At 44.0% G+C, this 17,627-nt stretch overlaps 1 protein-coding gene across 3 annotated transcripts in view; it reads right to left on the bottom strand.

Annotated features, from left to right (window-relative positions):
- The window catches only part of HPSE (heparanase), a 33,436-nt gene extending 26,215 nt beyond the window's left edge, over positions 1–7,221 (bottom strand). The window contains exon 1 of one of the 3 annotated variants that reach the window (XM_040624945.1): positions 6,239–7,221. In XM_040624945.1, the coding sequence (XP_040480879.1) occupies positions 6,239–6,456 (218 nt within the window). In that variant the 5' untranslated portion in view covers positions 6,457–7,221. The remainder of the gene's footprint in view (positions 1–6,238) is intronic. The other 2 variants (XM_040624946.1, XM_040624944.1) reach the window with 2 other exon arrangements.
- Positions 7,222–17,627: the final 10,406 nt, after the last annotated feature.

Raw genomic sequence — 17,627 nt, 5'->3', positions numbered from 1 at the left:
CCCAGAGCAACTGTTAAACTTTCCCAGCACACAGGGCACGACGTCAAGCCACGGAGGCGGGGGAGACCACTCAGGAGGCTATGTGATATGAAAAGAAGGCCCAAGTCAGAAGTCCGAGGAACATCAAACATTTAAGACAAGCTAGAGAAAGGGGCGAAGAAGACGTGTTAAAGAGGTGGGGGAACCCCCAGAAACGGGAGCGACATAGCCCCGAAGGGATGAGAAAGAGCTTCGTTGTCCACCTGGCCAAATGCTGCCAAGAGACCCCAGGACTCTGGTAGGGCCGCAGAATCAAAGTACCACAGACCGGTCCCCCAAACACGGAAATTTACTCTCTCATGGGTGTGGAGGCTAGAAATAGGAAACCAAGGTGTCTGCAAGGCCACGCTCCCTCTGAAGTTACTGGGGGAGGAGCGGTTCCAGGTTCCCTCCCAGCTTCCGGTGGTTCCCTGCAGGCCCGAACTCCAGGCTCCACAGCCTTCTGGGTGTGGGTATCTGCCTCCACATTTCCTCTTTTTGTAAGGACATCAGTCGGAGTGGATGAGGGCCCCCTCATTACACTACAACTAGATCTTTTTTTTTTTTTTTTTTACATTTTATTTATTTATTTGACGGGGGGTGGGGGGGACGGTGCACAAGCAAGGGGAACGGCAGAGAGAGAGAGAGAAACAGGCTCTCTGCTGAGCAGGGAGCCGGATGGGGGACCACGACCTGAGCCGAAGGCACATGCTTAACCCACTGAGCCACCCAGGTGTCCCTAACACCAATCTTTAATCAAAAAGAAGTGAATAAGAGCAAAGCCCAGTGTGGTGACAGGGAACACAGGATGAGAGCCAGACAGGGAGACAGTGGCCCTCACACTGGAGTCATGGCAGTCGCCTCTAGCACGGGTTGGGTTCATGCAAACTCAGTGTTTTAGACACTTTGCATACATTCCTTCACTCAATCCCAAAACAAGCCAGTGGGGTAGGCTATCATGTTCTTTTTATAGACAAGGAACCCGAACAGAAGGAGGCTGTTGCCCAAGGTAACAAACCGGCAGGGGTGTAAACCACATTCAAACTGGTGGGCGATCGCTTAGAGGCCGTGGTGGGAACGCGGAAAGGGCGGCAGTATTGCCGAACGCACAGCGTCCACTCCAAAGGCCTACCTCAGGCAGCCACGTCCACTTCCGCTCTTGGGTCTTGAGAGAAGAGCCAAGTTTTAGCTAGGGTGGGAATATTCTGCGAGGAGGACAGAGCAGGGTTGCCATGCAAAGGGCTCCAGGGAGCATAGGGAAAGGTTTGGGAGGGAAGGGAACGATGAGCACTGAGTCAGAGGGACAGCGCTCAGGGGCCAAAACATGTTGAGTCTATGGCTTGTAATTGTTCTCAGTTCTCGGTTTCTCTGGCTCTGGTTAATTCTCTCAGCAACAGGCACATAGACGGCCTGAGGTTATTTCCAATATCGGTTTTCAAAACGTGCACTTGACATTGATTAGAAGTGATTTTCTGACTATGAAAAGCAAATTTGTCTATGATGATGCAGGGATCTGATTACCGAAAGTCATTATGAATAACTACTTCTCGAATTGGCGAAAAGGGATGAACGTTGCTGAAAAAAAAAATAAGCAAACCCTTATGAAAAGTAAGCCTGGGCACCTGGGTGGCTGAGTCGGTTAAGCGTCTGCCTTTGGCTCAGGTCATGATCTCAGGGTCCTGGGATCGAGCCCCACATCAAGCTTCACATCAGGCTCCCCACTCAGCAGGGAATCTGCTTCTCCCTCTCCGTCTGCTACTCCCCCTACTTGTGCTCTCTCTCTCTCAAATAAATAAATAAAATCTTTAAAAAAAAAAGGGGGGGAAGGGAAAGGAAGAGAGGGGAGGGGAAGGGAGGGGCGGAGAGGAAGCACAGCGGCAGAATTAGTGCTGTCGGTGCTTAGCACCAGCTTGTCCGCCCTGCCTGGGAGTACTTAGGGTCTCCAGGGCTGACTCCGCACTCTACTTTTTTCCCTGTGTTAGAGAGCCATGCTTGTGTGTGTGTCTTGTTTGTACTGTGGACCTCACTGCTGAGAAGGTAACCACTAGCCGCATGTGGCTAGGACTTGAAATGTGGCTAGTCTGAACTGAGATGTGCTATGAGTATAAAATATACACCAGCTTTTAAAGACCTGGTTTGAAAAAGAATGTAAAATATCTCATTATTATTTTTTATGGGTTACATGTTGAAATGATAATACTTTGGATATTTTGTGTTAAATAAAATATATTGTTAAAATTAACTTCACCTGTTTCTTTTACTTTTTTTTTTTTTTTTGAGAGAGAGAGAGAGAGCGCGAGAGCATGAGCAGGGGGTGGGGGGCAAGAGGGAGAGGGAAAGAGAATCTTAAGCAGGCTCCACGCCCAGTGCAGAGCCAGAGGCAGCTGCATGACACGACCCTGAGCTGAAATCAAGAGCCGGATGTTTAACTGATTGAACTATCCAGGCGCCCCTCTTTTACCCTTTTTAACGTGGCTACTAGAAAATTTTAAATTGCATATGTAGCTTGCATATGAGGCTCACATTATATTCCTTTTGAGCAGTGCTGGTCTCACCCCCCCCCCATCTTTGAGGGTCAGTGCCTCTTTGAAGCTCTGCTCATAGTCAGGCATAGGAAATTTTTGATTGGGTTGTTGATTAGTTGCCTCGGGAAGAAGGCAAACTGAAAAGATGTTCCTTTCCAATTCTAGATTGTTCTATCACTGGCATTTAAGTTCTGTGTACTCTACATTCTCTAATTGCAAATAGGAAAAAAAGAAAACCACATCTGTTTGCTATCATGGGAAGCCAGAACTATGCCATCTGATTAAACTTGCTCAGGCCTCTGGCGAAGCACCCTAGAGGTCTGGGCCCTGACCCTCCCATTCTCAGGTCAGTGCCTCTTTTCATTACATCAGTCCTCTCAATTTGTTTCTGGACAATCTTTTTCTTCTCTAGCCTACCCTATTGCCTTTAAAGGATATAAACTGCTTTTGAAGAAACAAAACAGATGAACATAGGGGATGGGAAGGAAATATAAAATAAGATGAAAATAGAGAAGGAGATAAACTGTAAGAGACGCTGAACTCTAGGAAATAAACTGAGGGTTGCTGGAGGGGAGGTGGGTGGGGGGATGGGGTAGCTGGAGGATGGGCATTAAGGAGGGCACATGATGTCATGAGCACAGGGTGTTATATGCAACTGGTGAATCACTGAATTCTACCCTGAAACTAATAATACACTGTATGTTAACTAAATTGAATTTAAATTAAGAATCTATATCTAAATCTGTATCTATATCTATAAACTGCTTACTTTATTTTTGTGCACTCTTGTCCCTGCAATTAGTATCTGGGCTCAGACTCTGCTCCTTCATGAACAGCTGGTAGATTAGGGGTCATTTACTGCATCTCCCTAACCCTCAATCTCTTTATTTTTTTAAAAATGGGGATAATACTAGTCCTGCCCTCACAGTCTTGTAGTAAGGACAAGAAGGTCAATACCCAGGAGATGCTAGGAACGCGACCCGACATGCTGAAGGATCAGTGAGCACCAGCTATTTCTATCACCCTGTCCTTGGTCCTCCGGCTTCATCTGCTCAGCTCTTGCCATCTTTGCCTGAGCATCTGCACTTTTGAGCACCTGTAAGAGAACAACACCCATCTCACAGGCATTAAGCTTAGTGTTGCCATCTGAGAGGGCCAGGTCCCTTGGGGCACTGTGCTAACCATCCTGGGGAGATAGTAGGCTCTCAGACCCTAATTGAGAAGCCAGGTCCTAGCAGACAGCAAGAGGAAGCTCCTGCCTATTCAAACACCAGTCTTGTAAATCAAAGCCAGGAACAGTCTGGAAGTGCTCGCAGAAGCCTCTGGGGAGCAGGCACTGAAGACAGCTTCTGCCAAGGGAGTGGACTGGAGTGGTCAGGAGCCAGCCTGGGAGAGAAGCCCGTATGAACAGGGATACACTGAATTCTGGAAACCGAAGAAATAATTTTATCTATTGCACACTATACTCTTCTGGTTTCATTATCCTCCCGCGTTTAACCAAAAGGTGGGGGCTATGGGGAAGAAAGAGTGCTACGGGAAATGAGGCAAAGTTATCACCCTTGCTAACTGCAGACCGGAAGTTCTGAGGCAAAGGTATCACCCTTGCTAACTGCAGACCGGAAGTTCTGCGTGCGTTGGGGGTGGGAGGATAGGGTGGTGCTAGTCAACTGGTTCCCTCCACCGCAGGGTGATCAGACCTGGATCCCAAAAATCCTGCTGTAGGGCTTTTCTTTTGGATCTGTTTCTCCAGGAAGAATCCCCAGATGGCCTTCCTTGGGGAAGGGTGGGGCACACAGTAGCTACAGCAGCAGAAGAGGACTGGTGCTCTCACATTTCGGTAAGTGGTTCAGTTAGTGCCTCTGTCTTCAGCAAGGCACCTCAGGCCTTCTCTTTCCCTATCATCCCCCCACCCCACCTCCCAAGCTAGGCCCGGGGTCCTCAGATACTGAGCCCATAGTTCAGCGTTTCTCCAGAATTATCTTTCCGTCTCTCCCTACCACCTGCTGTGTGATATCAGCTTCCTATCTCTAAGAGGAAGGTCATAAAATGGGGATTCCTCTCCACCAGGCAATTCTCCCTCTCCTGCCATAGGGAAAGGTGGAGGTTAATTATGATCAAAAGAGACACACAGAGAACTGGTGAACGGTTAGCAAATACTCATTATTTTCCAGGAAGAAGCAATGAGCTTAAATTTTGAACACTTTGTGGCAAATGCTGTGCTCCCTACTTATTTATTATCTCATGAAATCCTCATAACAGGCCTACAAACTGTTTAGAAGTTCTATTCTACAGGTGAAGGAATTGAGGCTTGCAGTTGCCAAGCCACCCATAACAGCCAAGCCACCCATCTTTGGCAGAGCTGGGAATGAAGTCGGTGTGGTCTGCCAGTGTCTTCACCATTACGCTACCTGCTTTTCTTTACAGAATAAATGACCAAAATTAGCAGTGGCTGGCATGGGTACAGGCAGAAGAGCGTGTAAGTGTTTGGGAATGAGGAGATGCCCAGCTGTTTGGACTGGTTGAGGTGTGGCCATCTCCGGAGGCTCTCATGACCTAGATAAGTGGCCTAGATGACCTGGGACTGTCCCTGCAGCTCCCTGCCCTGGGATCAGCCTGCACTCATGGGGCAGGGGCCAGTGAACAAGCACCAGTTTGTCCCTCTCAGGCAAGAAAAAAAATTATGGCTGATTTTGCAGCCTCATGTTGAAAAAATATCTTTTTATTAAGGCTCTGTAAGTTCCTGCAGTAGTCCCCTAAGTCTCACTTATTTAATATTTAGATTTTTTAAAAAACAGTATAATACTGGAAATCTCTGGGGCGCCTGGGTAGCTCAGTCGTTAAGTGTCTGCCTTCGGCTCAGGGCGTCACATAGAGCTCCTCCACTGGGAGCCTACTTCTTCCTCTCCCACTCCCCCTGCTTGTGTTCCCTCTCTCGCTGTCTCTCTGTCAAATAAATAAATAAAATCTTAAAAAAAAAAAAACTGGAAATCTCTACCTTGTGCTTAACTTTGCTGGGAATCTAAAACTGTTGCTTAAAAGTTTATTTTAGGGATGCCTGGGTGGCTCAGTCAGTTGGGCTTGGCTCAAGTCATGATCCCAGGGTCCTGGAATTGAGCCCCACATCAGGCTCCCTGCTCAGCGGGGAAGCCTGCTACTCCCTCTCTCCCTCTGCCCTTTCCCCCCTCTCATGCTCTCACTCGCTCTCACTCTATCTCAAATAAATAAAATTTTTAAAAATAATAAAAGTTCATTTTTAAATTTATAAAATTATATTTTATATATACACACACTTATTTTCCTTGGAGACCTTTTCCATTTGACTTTTTTTTTTTTTTTTTAACTTTCCTAACAGAGTTTAAGAGAGGGAAGCCTGGTCCACGATCTTACCTGTCCTACACTGTGCTGCAAATTCAAGGGCGCACTTGCCTGGGTCCCCTCCTCCAGGCGTGTTTCTGGGGCAGGTGGGAAGTTTCTTTTCCAAATTTCCCCTAATACCTGGCCCTTAGTTGGCGCTTAGGCAACCCTTGCTGAATGAATGAAAGCGAGAAAGAGCGGTTTGGGGGCGGCTGCCCGGGAGAGGAAAGGAGGAGAGGAGGGAGGAAAGGAGAGAGACAGAGAGAGACGGAGAGAGAGAAAGGTTCCCGGGCGCGGAGGTCAGCAAGGCAGGACACGGGGACAGGCAGGCCGGCGCTTACCCCAGGAAGGTGAGGAACCGCGGGTCCGTGGCCAGGTTGGCGTCGATGGTGAAGGACAGGAACGCCGGACTCACCAAGTGCACCGGCCGCTCGGTGGAGAAGTCCAGCTCCACAACGTCCTCGGCCTGCTCGGGTCCCGCCAGGGCGCCCGGGGAGAAGGGACCGAGAGGGCCCAGGAGCAGCAGCAGCGGCAGCCCCGGCTTCCAGCGCCGCAGCATCTCGGGCTCACCTGGCCGGCCCACCCGCTAGCCGCCTCCAGCGGGAGCCGACACCGCGCGTACTTCCTCCCGCCCCGCCACGGCGCCCTTTTCTCCCTTGCTCCTCACCCCTCCCCCTGCGCCCTGCATCCCTCCCACTCCTGCCCTGCATCCCTCCCACTGCTCCCTCTTCTCGCCGCCCCGCCTTCCCCCGCTGGCTCCCACTTCCTTGCAAGCTTTCCCCTTGGGGCCAGTCACGCCCACTTACGAAACCACACCCACTCGGAGGGTGCGGACCTGGCCCGGAGCCAAGTGCCCAGGAGCCCTGGAGAGGGAGCGCCCGCGGACCGGCGCTGGGCATCCAGACCCCGGAGCCCAAGGTCCTTGCGCCCGTTTCCCACTTCCACGCCTTGTGTGGGCGGCGCCAGGCCTTCTGACCCTCAACTCAAACCTCCAGCTGGGCATTCATCGCTCCCCGCGTCATCCGGCTTAGCAACACTTGCTTGTCTCTTGATTAACCGTGTGTCCTCTGACCCGAGAGCTGTTTCCCAGGCGTCTTACTCTAACCGAAAGGTCGAACCGGGGCATTGGCTCGTCCACAGCTAGAAAGAGATCCACCTTCAAAATTTCCCTACCAACTTATCATGAAAGGAGCACTTGGCAGAGCCTTAGAATATCAGGTGCTCCAGCACCTGAAATTCAGGACAGGAAGCCTGAGTTTGGGGTAGTGACTGTCTCTCGGGTTTGGAGCCTTTGCCAGGTTTCCCCTCCGTAAAGTTACCTTTAGCTGTTGGGCAACTCCTTCCGTTCTCCCCCGATGCCTTACCGTTGATACGTAATTGTGAAATTATGACTTACGGCTTACTCTATGTGCCTGACGCCCTAGGAGATGATTTCCTCATATTCTCTCACCTTTTCCAAATTCTGCCAAGTGTGTATTATGCTCAGTTTACACGTGAGGACTCAGGCTCTAAGACATGAACGTGTCCACGTGTCACAACTGGGATGTGAAGACAGTTACTCAAGCCCGGGCAGATGGCTGCCTGTCCCAGCTGAAATACAACTTCCTCAAAGAAGCTACGCCCGAAGCACCAGGCAGCTGGAAGTCCCCATGACACGCTCTCACTGCATCCGAACTGGCTAGAACTTAGCCCATTGGCCAGTACCGTGGCTGTTGTTCCCAAGCCGGCCTCACCTGCTAGACTGTAAACTCCATGAAAGCAGAGGTGGGCTCTGTCCCGTCTAGAGCACTCCCTGAAGCTCATGGCATCATGCTTGGCTCTTAGTGGCCATCAGTAAATGTTTGTTGACTAAACAAATGACACCGAAACCCTTAGGATTTTCTACTGAGATTGCACCACCTATAAAGCAATACATAAAAATGGACTGGGGGCACCCAGTTGGCTCAGTCAGTGGAGCATGAGACTCTTGATTTCACGGGCATGAGTTCAAGCCCCATGTTGGGTGTAAGGCTTACTTAAAAAAAAATAGGTAAATAAAAATGGATTGTTTTGAAATGTATATCTAATTTGCATAGATCCGTCTATTCTCAGGCAACTTAAAAGTTAACTATATAGTTAGCTGAGGAAGGTGGCAGTTTGGGGGGGGTGTATCAGTTACTATTTTGCAACCCGAATCAAGTTTATATCCTGAAACTATACACAAGAAAAAAATTCATACATAAACACCAAGTCACCAGGAGATCATATGGGGGTAGACATGGAGGTGGAAAAGCAGACACCGAGGCTCTTTCTCTGCCTTTGCCATGACATTGACCCCAATGCCACCTCAAAGGGCAAAACTCACGACAATTTCTTTGGAATATTTGGGCGACTTGAAAAGTGAGTCTTTGCAAGTTTTCTAAACAGTGAGTCCTCGTGACATCCTGAGATGTGGGCCAATGCAGTCCACATATAAGTTACTAATATGGAAACTGGGAAAACCTAAATGAGGAAGCCAAGAAAAGCAACTTGCACACGAGACGATCTGTGGTTGAGATTAGACGAGTTTCTAGCTCCTGGATCTAAGTTGGTTTGATCCGTTATGCCAGAGACGAGGGCTGTATGGGCACATAGGAGGGAAGAGTATGCAGCGATATTAAGAGAAATGTTGCTTTCAGAGACACATTGGAATTAGACGCCTTACATTCTCGTGGCAAGTTCTCGCTTGCATACATCCTAGCGAGAGCCCTTCACATGCATCCTAGCCCCACGTCTTGAAAGGTTGTGCAAACTTGGCCACTTTTTCCACCTCCCAGAGCCCCCATTTTCTCATCTGTAAAGTGGGACTAATGCTGCATATTTCACACGCTTTTTTTGAGAATTTACTTAATATATGTAACACATCTAGCTCCATATACAATACGAAGTAGGTGTTCCACAGCTGTTTTTATTAGCAGTAGTACTTCATTGAATCTTCACAATAACCTTGTAAAGTAGATTGATTCCAAGTCCAAAGTTTTCCCACTGCGCCACACAGATTTGGTGACTCACAGATTATGTGATGATAATGATTTAGAAATAAAAATCTTCGGGGGCGCCTGGATGGTGCAGGTGGGTAGGCATCTGAGTCTTGGTTTACGCTCAGGTGGCGATCTCACAGTGGTGGTCTCACAGCTGTGACGTCCAGCCCATGTTGGGCTCCACACTCAGCACAGAGTCTGCTTGAGACTCTCCCTCCCTTTCCCTTTGCCCGTGCTGCGTGTGCTCTCTCTCTAAAATAAATTAAATAAATAAATAAATAAATAAATCTTTTTAAAAAAGGTCCTCTCTCTTCCTCTGCCCCTCCCCCATCAAATCAATCAATCAATCAATCTTAAAGAGAGATAAAAATCTTCAAGTGAGCTAGGACAGTTCATGCGGATCATTTAATAATTATGAAGTGGTATCATTTCCACGTGGCCCTTGGATTGATTTTTCTCTAATGGCATTGGGTTTTCAGGGACTCACACAAGGTTTACCTCATGTAAGAAACACTCATAAGACAACAGGCTGATTTCGGGGCGTCTTCAGAAAATATTAATCTTTTTACTCAACTGTATAGAAAATTAAGATCTTCTTAATGTAGAAATCCCTCAATGGGTGTGATTTCTTAAGCATTTTTTGTTCCTTCTAATCTGTGTAAATAGCTCACATAAACTATATTGTTTTGAGATATTGGGTAGACTTACTAAATTTAAATTTAAGTTTCAATTTTTTGGTTCTCAAACTACTCTAAAACATGGAGGAATTAAAAGCAAATATATGCTGGAGTCTGGAAAGGATGCTAAGCTGTATTGTGCAGGCTGTCCTTTCAGGGGCTTTCACATATTTGTCTATTCATCCAGTCATTCAGATATATACTGGGTGCCTACCATGTCCCAAGCATTCAGCTACGCAGCAGTAAGCTTACATTCTCTCCTATTCAGTTTATGTCTAGGGGCGCCTGCGTGGCTCAGTCGGGTGAGCACCTGACTCTTGGTTTTGGCTCAGGTCATGATCTCAGGGTCATGGAATCGAGCCCCACATCAGGCTCCAGGCTCACGGGGGGTCTGCTTCTCTCCCAGTCTTTCTGCCCTTCCACCCACTCACGCTCTTTCTCTCTCTCTCTAAAATAAATAAATCTTAAGAAAAAAAGTTTATGGGGTGCCTGGGTGGCTCGGTCAGTAAAGTGGATCTCAGGGTCCTGGGATGGAGCCCCGGATTGAGGTTCCCTGCTAAGCGGGGAGTCTGCTTTTCCCTCTCCCTCTGCCCCTCCTCCTTGCTCGTGCACTCACTACTCTGTCTCTCTCTCAAATAAATAAAATCTTTTTAAAAAGTTTATGTTTATATATACCCTATAAATATGTATTTCTCTGTGTCTGTGGGCAAGTGGCTACTTAGAGCAGGTAAGCGAGCCAGAGGGTATCAGAGAAAGCAGGAAATGTCCCTGGAATAAGGACTCATAAGTTCCAGTGGTCACACACACACACACACACAATAACCAGGTGGGTTACTATGGTGTAGGCTGAAGGATTATTTTGGTCACCTGTCTCTGGGATGATGCAGGCCCTAGAGACCCTATTAATTATACTCACGACAAAAAGGCACGATAAAGTGAATTAAGTGGAACATTATTTATTGTTACCCCCAGGCTCTGTAAATAGTGCAACCAATATAAACATGGGGCAGAAAAGGAAGAGTTCCAGGAAATGCATTAGAAATAGGGAAGTGGTTGGGGTGTGGAGAAAGGAGGAGTTGTCTTATCTTAATATTATGTGTTACATAATACACATGTTATGTATTACATTATTACACATATTACTATATGTGTGTGTGTATATGTATGTATGTGTGTATATGTATGTAAGACTCTACTCTGTTTTGACTTTTGAACAGACATCAGGTAGTTTTGGGCTCTCTTAAGAAATAAGTGCTATGCTACTGGGTATTTACCTAAAGAATACAAAAACACTAATTCAGAAGGATATGTGCACCCCTATGTTTATTGCCACATTATTTACAATAGCCAAATTATGAAAGCAGCCCATGTCCATCGAAAGATGAATAGATAAAGAAGATGTGGTGTAGAGACAGGAAGTAGAATGGCCGCTGCCAGGGGCTGGGTGAGCGGGGACCAGAGAGTTGTTTAATGGGTGAGCTTCAGACTTGCAAGGTGGAAAAGCTCTGGAGATCTGGTTCACAACAACGTGAATATACTTAGCACCGCTGGACTGTACACTTGAAGACAGTTGAAATGGTGAATTTTATGTGGTATTTTTTACCACAATAAAAAAAATGTAGCTAATACATATAGAAAAGGAATAGAGAAGAAAGTAAGTATCTCCACAATCGTCCAGCCTAGAAACAATTAGCATTAAATGATATGCATCCTTCCATGCATTTTTCTTGTGGGTACACACACACACACACACACACACACAATTTTAATTAAAGATGGGATCATACCCATTTAGTAAATATGTTTACATGTGCCATTTCAATGGCTGCAGAGTTTTCCACCATATCAGATGTGTGGCAGAATAAAACTTTGGCATTCGTTCTCAAAGGTTTTGGTCTCAAGACCCCTTTATGCAATTAAAAATTACCAAGATTACCAAAGAATTTTTTGTGCATTAGATCTGTGATATTTAATGTACTAGATATTAAAACTGATAAATTAGGGCACCTGGGTGGTTCAGTAGGTTAAGCATCTAACTTTGGCTCAGGCCATGGTCTCAGGGTCCTGGGATGGAGCCTCACATTGGGCTCCCTGCTCAGCGGGAAGCCTGCTGCTCCCTCTGCGCCCCCCACTCTCTCTCAAATAATAAATAAAATCATTTAAAAAACCTGATAAATTAAAAATATTTATTAATTCATTTAAAAATAATTATAATGAACTCATTTCATATTAATATAAATACAATTTTTATGAAAAATTGCAATATTATATTTCCTTTTTGTTCGTTTGTTTTTTTAAGAAAGAGAGAGAGCAAGCATGGAGGAGAGCAGGGGAGAGACAATCTCAAGCAGGCTCCACACCCAGGGCAGAGCCTGATGCGGGGCTTGATCTCATGACTCTGAGATCATGACCTGAGCAATTATCAAGAACTGGACGCCCAACTGACTGAGTCACCCAGGTGCCCTAGCTATATTTTCTAAAACAAGAAAACTAGTATGAAGGGAGGCATTGTTTTACATTTTTGTAAATCTCTTTTATATCTAGCTTAGTAGAAGACAGCTGGATTCTCATATCAACTTCTGTAATCAATCCTTTATGACATTATGTATGTATCTTCTAGAAAACTGCTCTGTCCTCTTATAAGAGAATGAAAATGGAAATTATTATGTATTATTATGGACAGAGTTTTGACCTTGCAAGGTGTCTGGACTTTCCATGGACTGTGGACCACATTTTAAGAACCATTGTTTTATAGATATTGCTCTATGTCCTTAAAATTTTATTTTTAATTTCCGCATGATTGAGGTATAGCAATAAATAAAATTGTAAGATGTTTAAGATGTACAATGTGATTTGTTTATATATGTATATATTGTGGAAAAACCCCATCTAGTTAATTAACACGTCCATCACCTCACATATGTTTCTTTTTGTGCGTGTGTGTGAATATTTAAAGTCTACTTTCTAAGCAAATTTCAATTATACAATACAGTGTTATTGACTATAGTCACCATGTTTCACATTAAATCCTCAGACCTTATTCATCTCATAGCTGAAAATTTGCATCCCTTTACCAACCTCCCTATGTTCTTTTTTTCTTTCTAGTCTGACTGACATTGCATCTACCCCTTCTGTGGAATGGGCTCAAAGTAAAAATTGTTGCAGAAAATGTTTGTAAAGTTTTACATTTAGTACACACCTCAGTTTGTGCCTTGAGTTTCATTTCTGTCACAGTGTCTATGTAGTTTGTTTCCAAACGTTTTGTTATGATAAACAACACTTTGGGAAAATTCTTTGCACACACTTATTTTCTCAGGTAAGGTATCACTGTTTCCTTAGATTAATTTGCTGAAGCAGACTTGCTGGGTCAAGGGTTTATGGCATCTTTCATCTATCTATCATCTATCTATCTATCTATCTATCTATCTATCTATCATCTATCTATCTATCATCTGTCACTTATCATCTGTTTATATTTTGCTTTTTATTTTTTAAAAAGTCTTCATTACATGTTGGTAGAATAATCTTAAAAGTTGTTAACTACTCATAATTTTTCTATCGTTTCATTATAAAATTTGCAGATACATAGAAAAGTTGAAAGAATTATACTATACAGTGAACACCCATGTAACCACCATCTAAATGCTGCAATGAATATTTTGCTACGTCCGTTCTATCATGTCTATCCATCTAACCTCCCTCCATTAATCCATCTTATTTTTTAATTGAGATATAATTCTCATAAGTTCCCCCTTTTAATGCATGATTCAGTAGTTTTTTGTATATTCACAAGATTGTGCAACCATCACCACTAATTCCAGAACATTTTCATTACCCCATTCAGCAGCCACTCTGAATCAACATCTACTTTCTGTCTCCATGGATTTGACCATTTGGGACATTTCGTACAAAAGGAATCATACAATATGTGACTTTCACTTAACACAGTGTTTTCAAGTTTCTTCCATGTTGTGGTGTGAATCAGTACTTTACTCCTTTTCATGGCCAAATAATATTCCATTGTTTGGATATACCACCTGTAGTAGTCCCTTTCTCAGCTGATAGACATTTGTGTTGTTTCCATTTTTTGGTTATTATGTATAAAGCTCCTGTGAATACTTATGCAAATTTTTGTGTGGATATATGCTTTCAATCCTCAGGAGTAGGAGTGGAATTGATGAGTCATATGACAACTCTATGTTTAACATTTTGAAGAATTGCCAAACTGTTTTCCACAGTGACTATATTACATTCCCACCAGCAATATCTGAGGGTTCCAATGTTTCACATCCTTTTGAATACTTGTTATTTTCTATCTTTTCGATTATAGTCTCATAGATGTGAAGTGATATTTTCTTGTGGTTTTGATTTGCATTTCCCTAATGACAAATGATTCTGAGGATGTCCTCATGTTCTTATTGGCCATTTGTATATTTTCTCTGGAGAAATGTCTATTTAAATTCTTTGCCCATAATCTTTTTTTTAAAGATATATTTATTTATCTGAGAGAGAGAGAGAGAGAGAGAGAGAACAGAGCAGGGAGGGGGCAGAGGGAGAGGGACAGAGAAACTCAAGCAGACTCAGAGCTGACTGCCGAGCCTGACTCAGGGCTCGATCTCAGGACCTAGAGATCACAACCTGAGCCGAAACCAAGAGTTGGACACTTAACCAACTGTACCACCTAGGGACCCCAGCCCATAATCTTTTTTTTTTTTTGATATTGCAATATAAATTACAGACTGTATACTTTACTCTTAAAGACTTCAACATGCATTATTATTACCTAGAGTTCAATATTTGTTTATGGTTCTCTTTCTTTTTAAGTAAAATTTACATATGGTGTGTTAAAAACAAGACAGTAGGCCCCAAATGGAGTTGCTTATGCTAAGTCCCCTGTCACCAAACCTAAACTTAATCACAATTTCATTTCTCCCAGAGATGGAATCCTAAGACAGTTAGTTAGGAATCACACGATTGGCACTAGTTAGGTAATCGGCCTGAGAGACCCCTGCTATCCCCTAAAGAAAAGTGACCTTGCAGTAACTAACTCACTTTTTCTCTTTTTACCTAGGGTAACTTCCTTCTTCCCATCCCTTCTGTCTATAAAAGTCCTTCGTTCTGTCCTGCACCTCAGGGTTCCTTTGAATCTGTTAGATTGGATGCCGCCTGATTCTTGAATCGTTGAATAAAGCCAAGAAGATCTTGTTGAATTTTGTGTTTTAACAAATGCACAAATCTTAAGTGTACCATTGAATGAGTTTTGACAGACATATGAACTCGAACCTCTATCACTCCAGGAAGTTTCTTCAAAGCCTTTCCCGGCAAACCCCTGCTCCCACCCCCAGAGGCAATCACTCTGCTGATTATTCATCTTATATTAGTTTAGCTTGATCTAGAATCACTTATCACAGAGTCTTGGGTAAAGCTCCTTTTCCTCAGAATACTGTTTTTGAAATTAGTCAGGCTGTGGCAGGTCTCAGAGTTCATTTTCTCTTCCTTTTTTTTCCTCCTCAGCAGTTTCCATTGCATGACCATATCACAGCTAGTTTATCCTTTTTCTATGGATGGGCTTTTGGGGTTGTTGCCAATTTGGGGCTAATATGAATAAAGCTGCTAAGAGTACCCTTACCTCAGTCTTTTGTGGACATGTATTTTCATCTCTCTAGGGTAAATAGGAGTGAAATTATTGGGTCATAGGGTCGTTATGAAATTGCCAAAAGTTCTTCCCAAGTGATTGTACCATTTCACACTCACATGGGCAACGTATGAGAGTTCTGGCCATTCTACATCTCCACCAATGACAAATGGTGTCAGTTTTAGAAATTGCAGCTCTATATACCCAGACAGGACAGGGCACATAATCCTATCTCATTGTGGCTTTAATTTTCATGTCTCTGATGACTAATGATGTTTTTTATGTGCTTATTTGCCATTTGAATAGCTTCGTCTGTGAAACGACTGTCCAAAATTTAGTTAATTGTATAGCATTTTAACATATGTAAGGGTTGTACGCCCGTCCAGATAGTTAAAAAAAACAACAGCATAGTACTGTGAATTCAGATATTTAAATATCTGAAGAGCCAAAGAAATACAAAATGCATCGGCATGATGGGCCAGTCTAGGTGGGGTGTCAGAGTTCTGTAAATTAATTTAAGAATTAGGACCTGATAAAACTCACACCCAAGAATGAGGACTGTAACCAGGGTTACATTATGACTTTCAGAGGCTCTGGGGCACTTTTGCCTTTGTGAGAAAAAATACTAGAAAATTTTTCTACTATAGCGTTGGTATAAAGATGAATATAATCCAAGCTTGATTTGGCATTATATATTCACTATTATTACATTAATATTTTTCTTCTGATTTTAGAAGAAAATCAGGGGTGCCTGGCTGGCTCAGTCAGCAGAGCACGATGTAGCTCTTTTTTTTTTTTTAAAGATTTTATTTATTTATTCGACAGAGACAGCCAGCGAGAGAGGGAACACAGCAGGGGGAGTGGGAGAGGAAGAAGCAGGCTCCCAGCGGAGGAGCCTGATGCGGGGCTCGATCCCATAACGCCGGGATCACGCCCTGAGCCGAAGGCAGACGCTTAACCGCTGTGCCACCCAGGCGCCCCAACAATGTAGCTCTTGATGTCAGGGTCATGAGTTCAAACCCCAGGTTGGGCATGGAGCCTACTTGAAATTTTTAAAAAAATGAATAAATAAAAAAAAGGAATTAAAATTGAAGTATATTTGTGAGCACCTGGAAATATCGTAGGTCCTAGACCCTGTGCCACTCTCAAAAATGAAGGTCATTCTTGCTATTGACCACCTCCTCCGTAAATTATGGCATAGAAAACTATAGCAATCATAAAAAGGAACTCACCCTAGGTCTGGGTTGTGAGAAAAGCGGGCCTCGAGGTCTATAATCCAGGTTCATTGTCCAGGCTGAATCTTCTGGTTGTTCTGCAACCTTTCAGGCACCTGAGAAGGTAATTCCCCAACGTGTGGGACAGCGTAATCTTTTCCCTGGTGGGGAAGCATCTCTCAACAGCCGAGAGCATTAGTTATAGGAATAGCTAGGAAAATCACGCCTATACATGAATATTTTGGGGTGAAAGGAACTGTACATATTTGATATGTAAGGATTTAAGAGACTTGGGCCTGTTAGAATAATATTTCAGCTTTGTCATTCCCAGCTAATGTATAATTGAGCAACTAATTCAGCCCATGATTCCAAGTTCAGTGGTTACAAGTTAAATCTGTTAGAGTTTAACTTACCTAAGAACATAGAAGAACTGCTTAAGCAGTACTTGAAATAAAAATCAAATATGTGAAGTATATAAATATAGTTGGAAATACTTAAGGAAATCTACTCACTTTAAAAATCCTTTTTTAAGGTGAGTGCTAAAATTGTCTAGATTTATTTTTTAAAACAGTGACTTTTTAAAAGCTTAAGAAGTAGATTTTGAGGGGCGCCTGGGTGGCACAGTGGTTAAGCGTCTGCCTTCGGCTCAGGGCATGATCCCGGAGTCCTGGGATCGAGCCCCACATCAGGCTCCTCCGCTGGGAGCCTGCTTCTTCCTCTCCCACTCCCCCTGCTTGTGTTCCCTCTCTCGCTGGCTGTCTCTAGCTCTGTCAAATAAATAAATAAAATCTTAAAAAAAAAAAAAGAAGTAGATTTTGAATAATTTGAATACTAATTTTTAAAATGAAAAGAACTCTCTGTCTGTGCACAAAAACCATCCACGAGACGCTAAAAATTTGTTGTGGTCGATGTATATTGCGACAATGAAGGAAACTTGATTTGGGTAAGTGACGAGGACAGGCTGTGTAAAGCAGGGATCCCAGGAGCCAAGTGAGAATGGGAGCCTGCTCTTACCCAAGCCTCATATTTGCCATGTTTGGACCTTGGTCCCATGCTCAAACATGTGTCTATGAAGTCCTATGGCATATGTCCTAGCTGCTGACACCCCAATGGCAAAGCCCTGTCTCAATTTGCTACGGTCACCTTCCTACCAAATACACTTTAAATCTTCCCGTCAGCACCTGGTCTCTCAAAGGCGGCTGCCT

Source organism: Ursus maritimus, unplaced genomic scaffold (genome assembly GCF_017311325.1).
Source record: "Ursus maritimus isolate PB19 unplaced genomic scaffold, ASM1731132v1 scaffold_8, whole genome shotgun sequence".
NCBI lineage: Eukaryota > Metazoa > Chordata > Mammalia > Carnivora > Ursidae > Ursus > Ursus maritimus.
This window is presented reverse-complemented; position numbering and strand designations above follow the sequence as displayed.